Here is a 12275-nt window from a genome sequence, read left to right as displayed (position 1 = left end):
CCTGGAATGGAACAGCTATGACAAAAAGTCAGTGCAGTCCTAGAATTCATTACAAAAGGTAACCTTGAAGTGGTTTTTACCTTTGCATAAGGCATGTATGTCCTGCAGGTACCAGTCCATGGGACTGGTAATAGCACTTTTAAATAGCTTAGGAAAATGGGATGGGATTCCAAAAGCTCCCAGAGTTTTGAGATCTGCAGAAAATGCCTAACCTTGCTGCTGGGCTTATTATCCAAATTTGATTGGTGTACAAAATACTTGCTCAGGGAGAAAATACCAGGTTGCTAAAGAGATCTTTAACCTAATGGAGACAGGCATAGCAATTACTGGTTGTGAAAGCTGAGGCTTTGTGATGTAAATGGAAAGTGAGACATTGAATTTTTATTTATGGGGTAAATGACCACTGGCACAAACTGTCAAGCATGGTCATGAATTGTCCATGTTTGTAGGATGTCCATGTTAGCGCTGCTGGGCTAAACACTGAGTTAGTGAAGGCAAAATTGTCATCTGCATTAGTAAATCAGGCCAAGCGTAGTCCCTGCTGACTTCGCATTTTGCAGCTCTGAAAGTAGGTATTCAACAGTGGGACAACTTGAAAGGACTGCCCTGAGGCAAGCATAGTGCAGGCAGCTGTTTTGCTAGCTTCGGTTCTGCCACTGCACAACCACTCTGACTTGCATACCTCAGAAATGTTCCAGTCAGGAAAGCTGACCTGTCCGTTTCTAATTAAGCTTTATTGCAGTTTAAAACAACAACAAATAAAAAACTATTAAAGCTCTTGTTTCAACAATAATTATCCCTAATTATATTACAGTTAAAGTTCTAGAATCTTAGAGTTTTAATCAATTGAGACGTTATAGTCTGCAAAGTTGTAGTAAAACATGCGTCATCATTTCAATAACCAGCAAGCTGCCACAAGCAATTATTGTCACCTCACAGCAAAGTCTGTGAACACTCATGTAACGGTTGGTCAGCTGGATGCTTAAGTGCTTTGCCAAATCCTGGCCACAGTCCCTGGCAGAGGCTGAACTGTATACCACATCTATCTACTAAGCCAGTTCCTGGTTCTTGCAGTATGCTTCAAAATGGTGTTTGACCATCACCCGGCTAGTATGTAGGTGTGCAAGGAGCTGTTGCCAACACAGTTCTCAGCAGAAAGTAAGTATTAGATCTTGTGTGCAAAGCTACGCTGGTTCTGTTTTAACAGTTGATCTTTTGTTGTCCAGATGAGCACTATGCCAGGACTTCCTACAAGACCCTGTTTTTATGATATAGACTTGGACCCATTGTCAGGAGAAGTAAATGGTCTCTTCTGAAAAGAATTGTTAACCAAAGGTAGGTGCCACCTTCAGGTTAGAAGGCTTTAAATGTTTGGGCTTTATTTCTCAACTTGAGAAAATGGAGTTAAGCCAATTTCATGTTATGCCATATGTTTCCAAATGACATGTGATTATAATTCAACCTGGAAGTTGCCTGCAGACTATATAATCGTAATTAAATTTATTTTTCTTTTTAGCTCCCAGAAGAACACCTGATGAGTCATGTAAACGGAACTATGCCATGATCTTTAAGTCAAAACAAGATATGACTGAGCTTACAGTGCAAGAAGTGACTGGAAGGAGGAGTGCTGAAGGATCAAACGATTATTTTTAATCCATAATAATTTTTAAACTGCTGTGTTCCAAGCTAGCCGAAACTAAGTATATAAAGTATACTTGCTGTACAACCTTCCTGCTTCATAATTGTAGCTGAAGCAGAATACAGAAACTTGGGTTTAGTGACCTCTTGATTCAGTGAGATGATTTTAATTATTAAAAATCCGAAAGCTGGTGCTCTTTGGAACAGTCTTGCAACTTAGTTGCCATAACAGTAGGTTTTTTGTGGAATGTATTATCTTTGGAAGTCTTGTGCACTGTAATATTCCTACTTGCTGTACTGAATTCTATATCCCTGTCTCGCACGGTGAGAGAATTGGCCCTGTTATGAAATTGCACCAATTTCATTTAAAAGAGGGAACAAGGAAGAATGCTTTTCCATGTCAACTCTTTCCAGAAGTGCTCACCCTGGCTTCTGCTGTGAATTATTTCTGCAGACACCTGAGCTATATCAAATTTCTCCTTAAGAAAGCCCAGCTATGACTACCAGATTGTATTTTTACTGGAAATTGAATCCCTGGATATCAGATCTGTAGAGACTGGATCTCTAGGCCATGTCCATGGCTTTGACCAAATGTGTCTTCTGAACCTTTTTATGCTCAACAGTAAGTACAGTTATACCATCGACCAGCCTTGTTTCCTAAGGTACCTTTTTGGTGAACAAAGACAATGTGAGTAGTGATCAAGTCATTTATTGTAGGCTTTGTCAGCAGGCCAAAAATCATTTTGTAACAAAAATATAGTTGCTGCCAGATTTTTGACTAATACAAATAAATTGGTAAATACTTCCAGTGCTTCTTGGGTTTTAATATATGCGCTGAGATTAATGAGGAGAATTTATTTCTGTGATTAACTACATACCGCGGCAGTCCCAGTATTGACAATTATAAGTGATTATTGCAGTAATAAGTTGCCTGCAATGCAGCACTGTGTTTCATTTTTCTATGTGTTTATTTTTGTTTCTTATCCTATATGGTGTGTGTCATCTATAGGAAATAAACTACCTGAATTATTCAGTGGATTTGAGTTACTCACAGTTGACTGCAAAAGATCTGAATTAAGATGCTAGTTTTATTGACTGCCCTGCTTGCAGCTAAATATTTTTGGCCTCCCCTTTCTTTATAAACCAGCCAGGTCCATCTACTTTGATCAGGACTGAATCTAAAAATGTTTGGATTTTGGTGAGAACTGGGAGATGGGTGGTGTAGGTGTGCACCAATGTAAGGGTGCATCTGTAGTACACAGATGCTATATATAGAGAGAGCAAGTTATTCAAGAGGGGAGAATAATTGTATAAAAATTACCTGGTTGTCACAGAAGCAGAGACAGTAATTTAAACTGTCGTAAGAGCATTTGAGAGACATTCGCAGCCCCCTAAAATTTCCTTTTTGATGGTGTTCAGCTGAAAAGTTAATGGCAATCAGGTTTTCTAGAGTGCATAAAGGCCCTTGGGTCAGAAGGGACATTCCCCAGTTATTGCACCAGTCCAACTGCCTGGCTGAAAGTGCCTCTTCACCTGCAGCACCTTGGCGAAGCCTTCCCTTGCAGCAGATTGCCGCAGCTGATGCTGCCAAGACTGCTGTCAGTTCCTACATTTCATCTTCCTTCTCTCCTCTTGCAGAGGCTTCCCCGTTGCACTGCTTTCCTGCAAGTGCTCTGTTCCACCTTCGTTTGATGCTTATGAAAAATGGGATAAGTGCAAATTTATGCTAAGATTAACCTCCTTTTAGTTCAGCATGAGATCACAGACATGTGCTTGAGTGAGATGGTTCAAGAGGTCGCTTGTCTGCATCCTGCAGGGAGGCAAAGCAGCGGCTCAGGCACAGAACTGTTGGAGGGGTTGCTACGCACGGGGGGACAGGTGGTGACAAAGTGTAAGGGCCAGCAGCAAATAATGGAAAATAGCCCTCAGCATCTCCAGAGGTGAGTGGCAGATGCTTTTCTAACCAGCACTTTAAACCTAGTAGGAAGTGTATTCCCCACTGGCCCTACCCTACATCTTGCAGGACTGTTTCATAAATAGGGCTGCGGTGTTTTTAACTCTTTACTTTGTGACTAAGCAACTAAGTATGGCAGTTGGTCCTTGCCCTATCAAATAGGACACACAAGACACTTAATCTCTTCTAACTGGATATTGATTGAAAGGTTGTCTTCTCTTCCTGTTGCCTAATGAAAAAACTATGTACAAATTTAGGCTGTAGGCTATTTGTGGGCCCAGAGTCCTTAGCTGGTGTTAGGGCTGTCCATTCCCCTAGCTGTGCTGTAATGAGAGTCTTGCGTCAGGTCTTGTAAGAAACAATACAGATTTTTTGACTAACAGTAAGGACAAAAGGAGGAGGTGTTACTTGGCCGGCTTGCTGCACATCACTGGTGCTTCAGTGCGCACCCAGAAAGACCATCAGAGCCTGCAGAGGGGTTAGGTTCTTTCAAGTATGAAAGTTTACCCATCTTCCGAGCAGATCCGCTGCTTGCTGCTGAACCTGTTATCTATCTGAACCTGTTATCCATCTTCCTTGTCTCATACCCTTCAGTGCTACCATCTTCCCCTGAAACGCCAGGAATAATTGAATTCTGGCCGAGGTGGTTTCAAAGGGGATTGATTAGAAGCTGCCTCCTTCTCGCCACCCCGGAGGTAGCGCACGCACGTTAGCAATCCTCATTACCGCTGCCTGCCTCCGCCTGGAGCCAGGGGAAATATCCTTGCGCTGAGGGGCCTTGCTCAGCTTTAACACAGAAGTGTATTGTAATTAGAACCCACTGCGCACCCCGTGGAGAGGAGCCGTTTCCAAATGAAGATTATTATCCTGAGTGAATGCAAGCAAACACATCTCTTAGGGGAGCTTTTAAAATTGCAATTCCTCGTGGTTACATGATACACGCTTCTGTCCTACTGGCTGAAATTTCAGCCAGAAGAACCCCTTCTACCTTTTTTTCTATGAGCACACTAGGGGAGGGGGAGGCCACGTATATTTTTCTAAGGCTAGCCTATGCTGGAAGCCCCTTGCAAGTTCCAAGTATGCTGCCTCGCCTGGTTTCTTATGTGCAAGCATGCTGTGAAGCAGTTAACATCCTTGAAACATTTGTGGGCGTCAGTTAGCTCCCCGTTGCGATGAATGGGGACATTCAAGCATCTCAAACTACAGTTTCATGTAGTTCTTCCACTGCACTGGGTAGTCCTTTTTCCAGAGGCCCTCCCATCAATCATAACAGCTGGAGATGCAATTTTTTAAAGTCAGATCTCAGTAGATGTGAAGAAAAAGGCCCATGAGAAAGAGGTACTTACCTGTTATTTTGGGGCAAAGATTGGCCTAAATCTAGACCTGGATGCTGCTACCACCAGCCCTAAATGTGCAGTGACCCAAACAGCATGGGCTTGATGCCAGCAAAGGTTTCAGGTGGGACAAAAACAGCTGCCAGGAGCAAGAGTCCCTTCCTTCCTACGCTGTCGGGACGTACCTGCTCTACAAACCCCAGCAGCCCCTTCCTCCTGGGCGTGCTCTGCTCCCACCGAGCCCCTTGCTGCTCTTGGGATCCGAGTTGGAAACCGCAGCTCAGGCGCTGGGAGGACCTTGGCCTCGGGTGTAGTTTGCGGTTTGTGCATCTGCTGCTGCTGTGCGCGACCTGGGAGAGGAAGAAGGGATGCTCGGGGAGAGGGCAAGGGCTGCTGCCCTGGGAGCGTCAGGATGCTATCTCGCCAGAAGGGAGGGATGGCTCCCCGTAAGATGAGGGCACGCTTCCCATAAGAGCCAGGGACGCTGCCTGCCAGGAGATGCGGGCGCTGCCCCGTGTGAGGAGGGATGCTGCCCCCTTTCCCCATCCCCACGCTCCCGGGGAGGCTGCGAGAGGGCTCCCCCCGCGCACCCCCGGTACCGAGAGCGGGTCGGGGGCTGCCGGCGGCCGCTAGGGCGGGGGCAGGGGGGCGGGGGGCTGCCGGCAGCGCCCTCCCCGCCGGTCCGGGGGCGCGGCTGCAGCGGGAGGCGGCGGCAGCGCAGCCGCGCAGGAGCCGCGCAGGAGCCGCGGCCGGGCCGCGCAGCAGGTGAGGCGCGTGAGGGCGGCGGGGGGCGAGCACCGCAACGGGGACGGGGAACGGGGGTTCCGGGGGGGGGGGCGCTGGGGGCCGCTGCAGCCCCGAGGAGCATCCTCACGTCCCCTCCAAGCGGTTTGGGGACCGGGGGGCTGGCGGGGATGCGGCGGTGCACGGCGGATCCTGGTCCCCGCTGAAAATTCCCCATCCACCAAAAAAAAAAAAAAAAAAAAAAAAAAAAAAACTTCCTGGGATGAGCCGGGCTGTGCCGGGAGCACCGGGCTGCTGTCCTTCACACGTGCTTCTGGCAGCTGGATGCGTTTTCCGCTTCGGAACGGGCAGGGGAAAGGAAAAGCGGCGCGGTGAGGAAAGCCCCTGCGGAGCCCGGAGCCCGCGATGGGGTCGGCGGCGGGGCCCCGGCCCCGGAATCGCTCCGGCAACCGCGGCCCCAGCGCTCGGATGGTGCCGCCAGGAGCGACCGCGGGAATTGTTCCGCTACCCGCGGCGGGGCGCGAAACGCTCTTCAAGAATTTCCCCAAGTAGTCGAGACAGCCACCGAGAAGTTGGGCTGCTCGCTGTAATATGCGTTTTTATCTCCAAAAGCGTTCTGATGGTGGTTCGAGGCCTTTTTTTTTTTTTTTTTTTTTTTTTTAAGGGTTACATACATCTTTCTTTTGATGAACACATGCAGTGTTAATTGAGGTTGCCATGGAAGGCATGCACGTAGTATAAATATGCTTCCTTCTAGCCATGTGATTTCTCTTTTGTATTCCACCAGCCTCTTCTTGTATTCTGTGTTTTGCATACTGTCATATGGTGCATTAAAGATAAAAATATCTGCTGTCTCAGAGTGTAATTTCCCTAGCTGGAACTATGAGTGCATATGGAGCTGTGGGGGAAAGATTTAGCTAACCGTAGGAGAAGAAAATATATGCGTGTGTGTGTAATATATTTGCCATAATGTGGGCAATTAAAAATATATAGCTGCTTCTGCCACGCAAAATAGTATTTTCTGTGGTGGAATGTCACTAGGTTGCCATAATAGTGGCTTTATTTTGCCTTTGCATACTGATGCTCATTAGTGGAAAAAACTGCTGTGGTGCATCCTGAGGTAGAACTGCTTTACCACCCCTCGTCTGCATCTCAGACTAAAATGTTATGCTAAAAAATACTTTTCGATACTTTAATTTTTGCCCTGCTGTTCTTAACATTTCTTTGTTATGTTACAGATCAGAGATGCATCGGCTGCACTTCGAGGCAAAGCTCAACTAACCTGCGGTGGGAACTGAAGCATAAAGCAGAGGCAAAGTAGCAGCTGACCTTGTCACTGGGGGGCAGAGCACCGCCGCCGTTTTACTGTTGCTTCAAGCAAGTTCCTTGTGCGATGTGAATTGCAGGTGGCTCAGCCAACGCCGGTTCTTCCCAGGTCCGTGGGGTGAATAAAAATTGTTAACTCTTGGCTTGATTTGTCATCCTTTGGGGGAATAAAAAACAGTGTCAGACTGTCTGTTACATGGTCATATTGTTAGACCACGCGCAACTTGAAGTGGGTTATCCTGGAGGTGAGAGTGACTCTGGCCAGTGAAGCAAAGGAGAGCTGGTTCTTAAAGTCTGCCCAGAACTCCTTGGAGAGGTGATAAAGTGAGTAAGAAGACGAATGGGAGTTATAAAGTGGATGCAATAGCTTTATCAGAACTCCTCTCTGCACACTGCCACATCAGCTCGTTAAAAACCAACTACCATTGTTTTGAGAACAGTATGGAAAAAAAGCCCTTTGAGCATCCCTGCAGCTCTTACGTCTGATGCATTAACCAAGAAAACCGATCATACAGCACAAAGAGAGGTGCAAATATGGCAAAGGCAGCTAAGGAAATTCAAATGGAGAACCCAAAAGAGCTGGAGACCCAGAGTGCAGGGACAACGTGCTCCCCGTCAGAAGAACAGGCAGAAAAACCCTCCATGCTCTGCTTCAAGAAGCGGACGAAGTCCTGTAAGAAGGGGCTGGCCATGAAGGATGCGTGCGAAGGAGCTTCTGCAGCCTCGGAGGAGAAAAGCCAATGCACAGACCAAGGGGAGGCAAAAGTTTCTGCTCAACCACGATCCTCCAGAGGAGCCTGGGCAGCTATTAAAAGTCTCACAAGACCTCGGAGAAGGCAAAAATCTTCTTCACGGAAGAAGGTGCCCTCCGATTCCCAGGTGCAGCTGGAGATAGATGCTGAGGAGGGCTGCACACAAGGTTTCCCAAGGAAAAAGGCAAGCTCGGGTGTGAAGATGCCCTGCATACGGTTCTCAAGAGGCAAGAAAAAGCGCAGCCCCTCTGAGGGAGTGGAGGAGTCAGAGGGCAGTGTCCAAGCAAATGAAGAGATGGGCATTTTTAATAAAGCCATTGAGGAGCCAGAGGACTTGGCCTCAGCAGAGGAGCCAAGCAAGGCTGAGCCCTCCAGCCCGCTCCCTGTGAAGGTGGACCAGGAGGACAAGGGTACAGTAGAGGAAGGGGCTGATGCTGGTAGGAAGAGTGAGCCCTCGGCTGAGCCCGGGCCTGACGTGGATGAACATGCAGAGCACACTGCTCAGTCCCAAATCACCAGTTCAGAGGCAGTTGATGAACACGCAGAACACACCACACCATCAGAAATCACCAGTTCAGAGGCAGTTGGTGAACATGCAGAACACACCACTCCATCAGGAATCACCAGTTCAGAGGCAGTTGAACACGCAGAACGCACCACACCGTTAGAAATCACCAGTTCAGTGGCAGTTGATGAACATGCAGAATGCACCACACCATTAGAAATCAGTTCAGAGGCAGTCGGTGAACATGCAGAACACACCACTCCATCAGGAATCACCAGTTCAGAGGCAGTTGATGAACACGCTGAACACACCACTCCGTCAGAAATCACCAGTTCAGTGGCAGTCGATGAAACCATTCAGGAACAGCTGCCCAAGGGGAGTCCGCACCAAACTGCAGTGCACGTGGAAGAGAGGGAAGTCCCTGCCGAAACGCCGGTTTCCACAGAGCAGCCCAACAGCACCCCTGAAATCACCGAGGTGCAGGAAATAGCTAATATCTGCAAAGAGCTGCCTGAACGGGATGAATCAGAGAGGAACACAGATCTCCCCGAGGAGTGCAAAGCTGAAGAGACTGTAATGGATTTCAGTCAGTCAGCATTTAAAGACGAGGCAGCGAGCATTCAGAGCAGCTCCAGCCACCGGGAGAAACCTGAAGTCAACATGGGCACCTGCGTCGGCATCGTCATCACTGTCACCGAAGCCGTGGACTCTGACAACAACGACTCTGACCAGGACTATGAGCCGACCCTGGTTTTGCACCACAATAAGCAAAAAGGGAATAAAAAATCAAGTGGGAGCTTTGATTTTGGTCAAAAAGAGGGCCCTGAGGCTGGCAGCAGTGCCCTGGTGGAGGAGAAAGGCCTGGGTGACCAGGGGCACAGGACTTCAGATCAGTATGAGTTGCTCCTCATAGAAACAGCATCTTCCCTCGTGAAGGCGGCCATCCAGTCATCCATAGAGCAGCTGGTCAATGAGATGGCTCTGGAACAGAACAAACACAACAGTTTCCTGTGATGGTGGCAATGCCTCCAAAACAGGAGTAGGGGGAGCGTTTTCAAGCTGCTGTGGCCTAAGGGGGAGAGCAAGGGGGGCCCCCCGGGGCCATGGTGTAGTTAGCGCTGCATGCCCGTGAAATTGTGTGTGTGTGTGTGTGAAATGGGTCCTGGGATGTGTGGCAGGCCCTGCTCTGCACAGGGCATCCTCTGGGCCTGGGGCTGCAGTCAGCATGACTGCCTATAGCTACAGGAAAATTAAGGCGTTGCAGTGTTTTCGTTTATTTGCATCTTTACATTGAGGCCACGTTTCTGCCTCCATCCATTCCATATTTCCCCACTGTTAATGGTGTAGGTGTGTACGTATAGTTAGGGAAAGGTCCGAGGGGCAGCAAGCACCTTCCTGCCCTGGGTTCAGTTGGGTGCACAGGGCTCAGCAGGTGACGGGACTGCAATGTGCAATAAAGATGTCAAGGCCAAGCAGGCCAGGGCTGGCATTCAGTGTTGTACACAGGGGTTAAAAACAAGGGTCACCCCTGTGGTCACATTGGATGAAACTGGGTGGCTGCAGCGAGCAGCGCTTCTCGTCCAGCCTGATTCCCTGCCAGAAGCAGCCTGCTCATGGCCAGGCATAGCACAGCACACTGTCAGCTCCCCTTGCTGACCCCAGGCTGTGCAAATGCCAAGAAAATGCCAGTACATGGCTTGCTGGGGGCTGCTCCAGCACTTCCAGGAGCAGTGTGCAGGATTGCCTGTGGCCAGTCTGGAGCGTGCCTGCCACAGGGAGCCCCTTGCCTTTGCCTTTCTTTGTCTGTCGTGGTGAAGCTGTCTGTGGATGTAGCGTACTTTTGATATGTGGCATGTAATATAAATAGCAGTGAGCTGCATGCAACTCTTGCCTCAGTGTTGAAATAGCTCGGCAGCAGTGATGTGCTGCAGGTGGTGAAATCGCTCTAAGTCAGGAGCAGATTTGGTCAGGCTGCTGGCGGCGTCCCTGTGTGCGGGCAGCAGTCTGTCCCTTTGCCTGGCTGCAAAGCCCTCCTGACATGACTGCAGCGAACCTGGCATCGTTCCCCTCTTTTTCCCCCAGACTCTCCTCTGGCTCTGTGGCAGTAAGTCTGAAACGCATCCTGAAATGCCAGAGCAACCCCACCAAAGTCCTCAGGGAAAACCCAGACACCAGGGCCTGGGGACACTGCCATGAAATGCCCGAAAAGGCCGGGTGCTGTCCAAAAACACAAGCTGCTCTGCTACAAGAGGGCTTGCTTGCAGCGTGTGTGCACACGCGTGGTGCGTGTGGGCATGCGTCACCTCTCACTGCCAGCCCTCTGAAAGAAAGGGGCCTTTTGATAATTTTGGAGTGCAGCTGTGTGGTTGTGATTTACGTACGGCTGCATGAACGTTCGCCTGTTCTGCTGAGAAAATTCTCCTGCCTGTTTCTCAGCTTGTACAGAAATAGCAGCCTCCCCTGGCGATTGCTCATTGACCACAGTGGGAATACGGAGGTTTCTCTTCCCGGTGCAGTATTTGGGTTCCTGTTAAAACACAAGGGCTGACAACCTTCCTGGTACCCGGGGCACAACCACGTTTTAAACTTTGATACGGGATCTCCATCATTATTAGAGGACTGCTAGCAGTGAGTGCCACAACTTGTTTCTGCACAAGTAAAACAGGGAAAAAATCAGAGGGTGTTTAAAAAAAAAAAAAAAAAAAAAAAGTGTCGTCTTTTTCTGTGAATTTATTTAATAAGCTATCAATAATTCATTGTGTACAATATTAATGGCTTTGTACTTCATACCATTCCTTTCAGGCACTTTGCCGTAACTTTGAAAGGGGCTGTTTTAGGACGGCACCTACCTGCGGAGATGCCGCAGTGCCCGCAGGAGCCATGCCCAGGATGGAGGCTGCGTGGGGCCCTGCTAGGCCCGGGACACGGCAGCGCCTGGCAAAGGGCAGCAGCATCCCCATGCCGTGCTGAGGAGGGGGAAGCCTGCACTCTCATCAAGAAATGCAAAAGATGTACATATAACAGGCAGTTGCTTCATTAAAGTCGAGTGTACCTCTTGTTTTCTGGCCTTGTGTTTGACTGGGCAGATGTGGAGAGATTTGTACGTGAGCAGATGAACCCACCTGACGGCGCTCAGTTGTGTCCAGCCTTTTCAAGTGGCCATACAGTGAGCAGAGAGAGATCAAAATGTTATTAATAGACCCAAAATGTTTTGAGGCTTGCTCATTTTTATAAGGCTTCCTTTTGGTTGCTGGTCAGTCGCTTCCACTCGCAGATTCCGGGGAGCCCACGGACTACAGTAAGCTGTTTAGGAGGGATCACGGACCTCTTCTGGCTAAGAGAAGCTGCCCTGCTGCCCGACAGCCGAATTCACTGCGGGGTGATCTGTTCTGCCGGAGCATCAGAGCATCTGCAGGCTGAGGAGAGCCCAGCCCCACAGAACATGGCTCGGGACAGATACTGTCAATGCAGCACAAAGGGCTTTGTCTCCCGAGGCTGCTGGCTGCAGGATTTCTGCTGGCAGGCCTCAGGTCCGCGATCTCCTGGCCGGCAGCTCCGCGCTGATGGGAGGCAGAGGGGAGAGCAGCAACCGTCGTGTCCCAGAGCTTTCTGCTACCATCGAGTGGGTCCCACAACCTAACTGTTTTTATTTTTTTTGCATAATGTCTTTCATGCAAAGACTCCAGGCACTTTATACAATATAAAAAAAAAAATACATTTTTAACAGTGTTATTTGCAGAACAAAATATACACTTCTAACAGCCATTAATGACTTAAATAAGACTCTTCATGCCTTCATTATGATTAGAGAATTGGACATTAATAAAACATAAGGACTTTATTCTTTTGGAGAATAAATTTTTGGAGAAGCATGTGGCTGCCTGGCTGCGCGAGAGCACCAATGGGCAGATTGGGTTTAGGACTGTTTTCTTCATGGGCAGCTGCAAGAAACAGGAATGGTGCGTAACCTTGGTCTCCTATAGACCAGTTCAGACTGCTCCTGGGCCACCTGCCCTCCCATC

At 48.7% G+C, this 12275-nt stretch overlaps 2 protein-coding genes across 13 annotated transcripts in view; both read left to right on the top strand.

The window, feature by feature from the left end:
• MTHFD1 (methylenetetrahydrofolate dehydrogenase, cyclohydrolase and formyltetrahydrofolate synthetase 1) overlaps nucleotides 1-2671 on the top strand; it is a 40612-nt gene extending 37941 nt beyond the window's left edge. The window contains exons 27-28 of the mRNA XM_035327457.1: nucleotides 1227-1335; nucleotides 1517-2671. Of these exons, the coding sequence (XP_035183348.1) occupies nucleotides 1227-1316 (90 nt within the window). The 3' untranslated portion in view covers nucleotides 1317-1335; nucleotides 1517-2671. The remainder of the gene's footprint in view (nucleotides 1-1226; nucleotides 1336-1516) is intronic.
• A 787-nt stretch (nucleotides 2672-3458) lies between these two features.
• AKAP5 (A-kinase anchoring protein 5) lies at nucleotides 3459-10938 on the top strand. Of its 12 annotated transcripts, none has more exons than XM_035327467.1 (4): nucleotides 3459-3578; nucleotides 6909-8278; nucleotides 8327-8386; nucleotides 8537-10938. In XM_035327467.1, exons 2-4 carry the CDS (start codon nucleotides 7531-7533, stop codon nucleotides 9265-9267), a joined length of 1539 nt encoding a protein of 512 aa, XP_035183358.1. In that variant the 5' UTR covers nucleotides 3459-3578; nucleotides 6909-7530; the 3' UTR covers nucleotides 9268-10938. The 12 variants fall into 12 exon arrangements, with proteins under 12 accessions (XP_035183358.1, XP_035183354.1, XP_035183349.1 ...); XM_035327463.1 differs by having other exon boundaries at nucleotides 8483-10938; XM_035327470.1 differs by lacking the exon at nucleotides 8327-8386 and having other exon boundaries at nucleotides 3460-3578.
• The last annotated feature ends 1337 nt before the right edge of the window (nucleotides 10939-12275 follow it).

Source organism: Oxyura jamaicensis, chromosome 5, assembly GCF_011077185.1.
Source record: "Oxyura jamaicensis isolate SHBP4307 breed ruddy duck chromosome 5, BPBGC_Ojam_1.0, whole genome shotgun sequence".
NCBI lineage: Eukaryota > Metazoa > Chordata > Aves > Anseriformes > Anatidae > Oxyura > Oxyura jamaicensis.
This window is presented reverse-complemented; position numbering and strand designations above follow the sequence as displayed.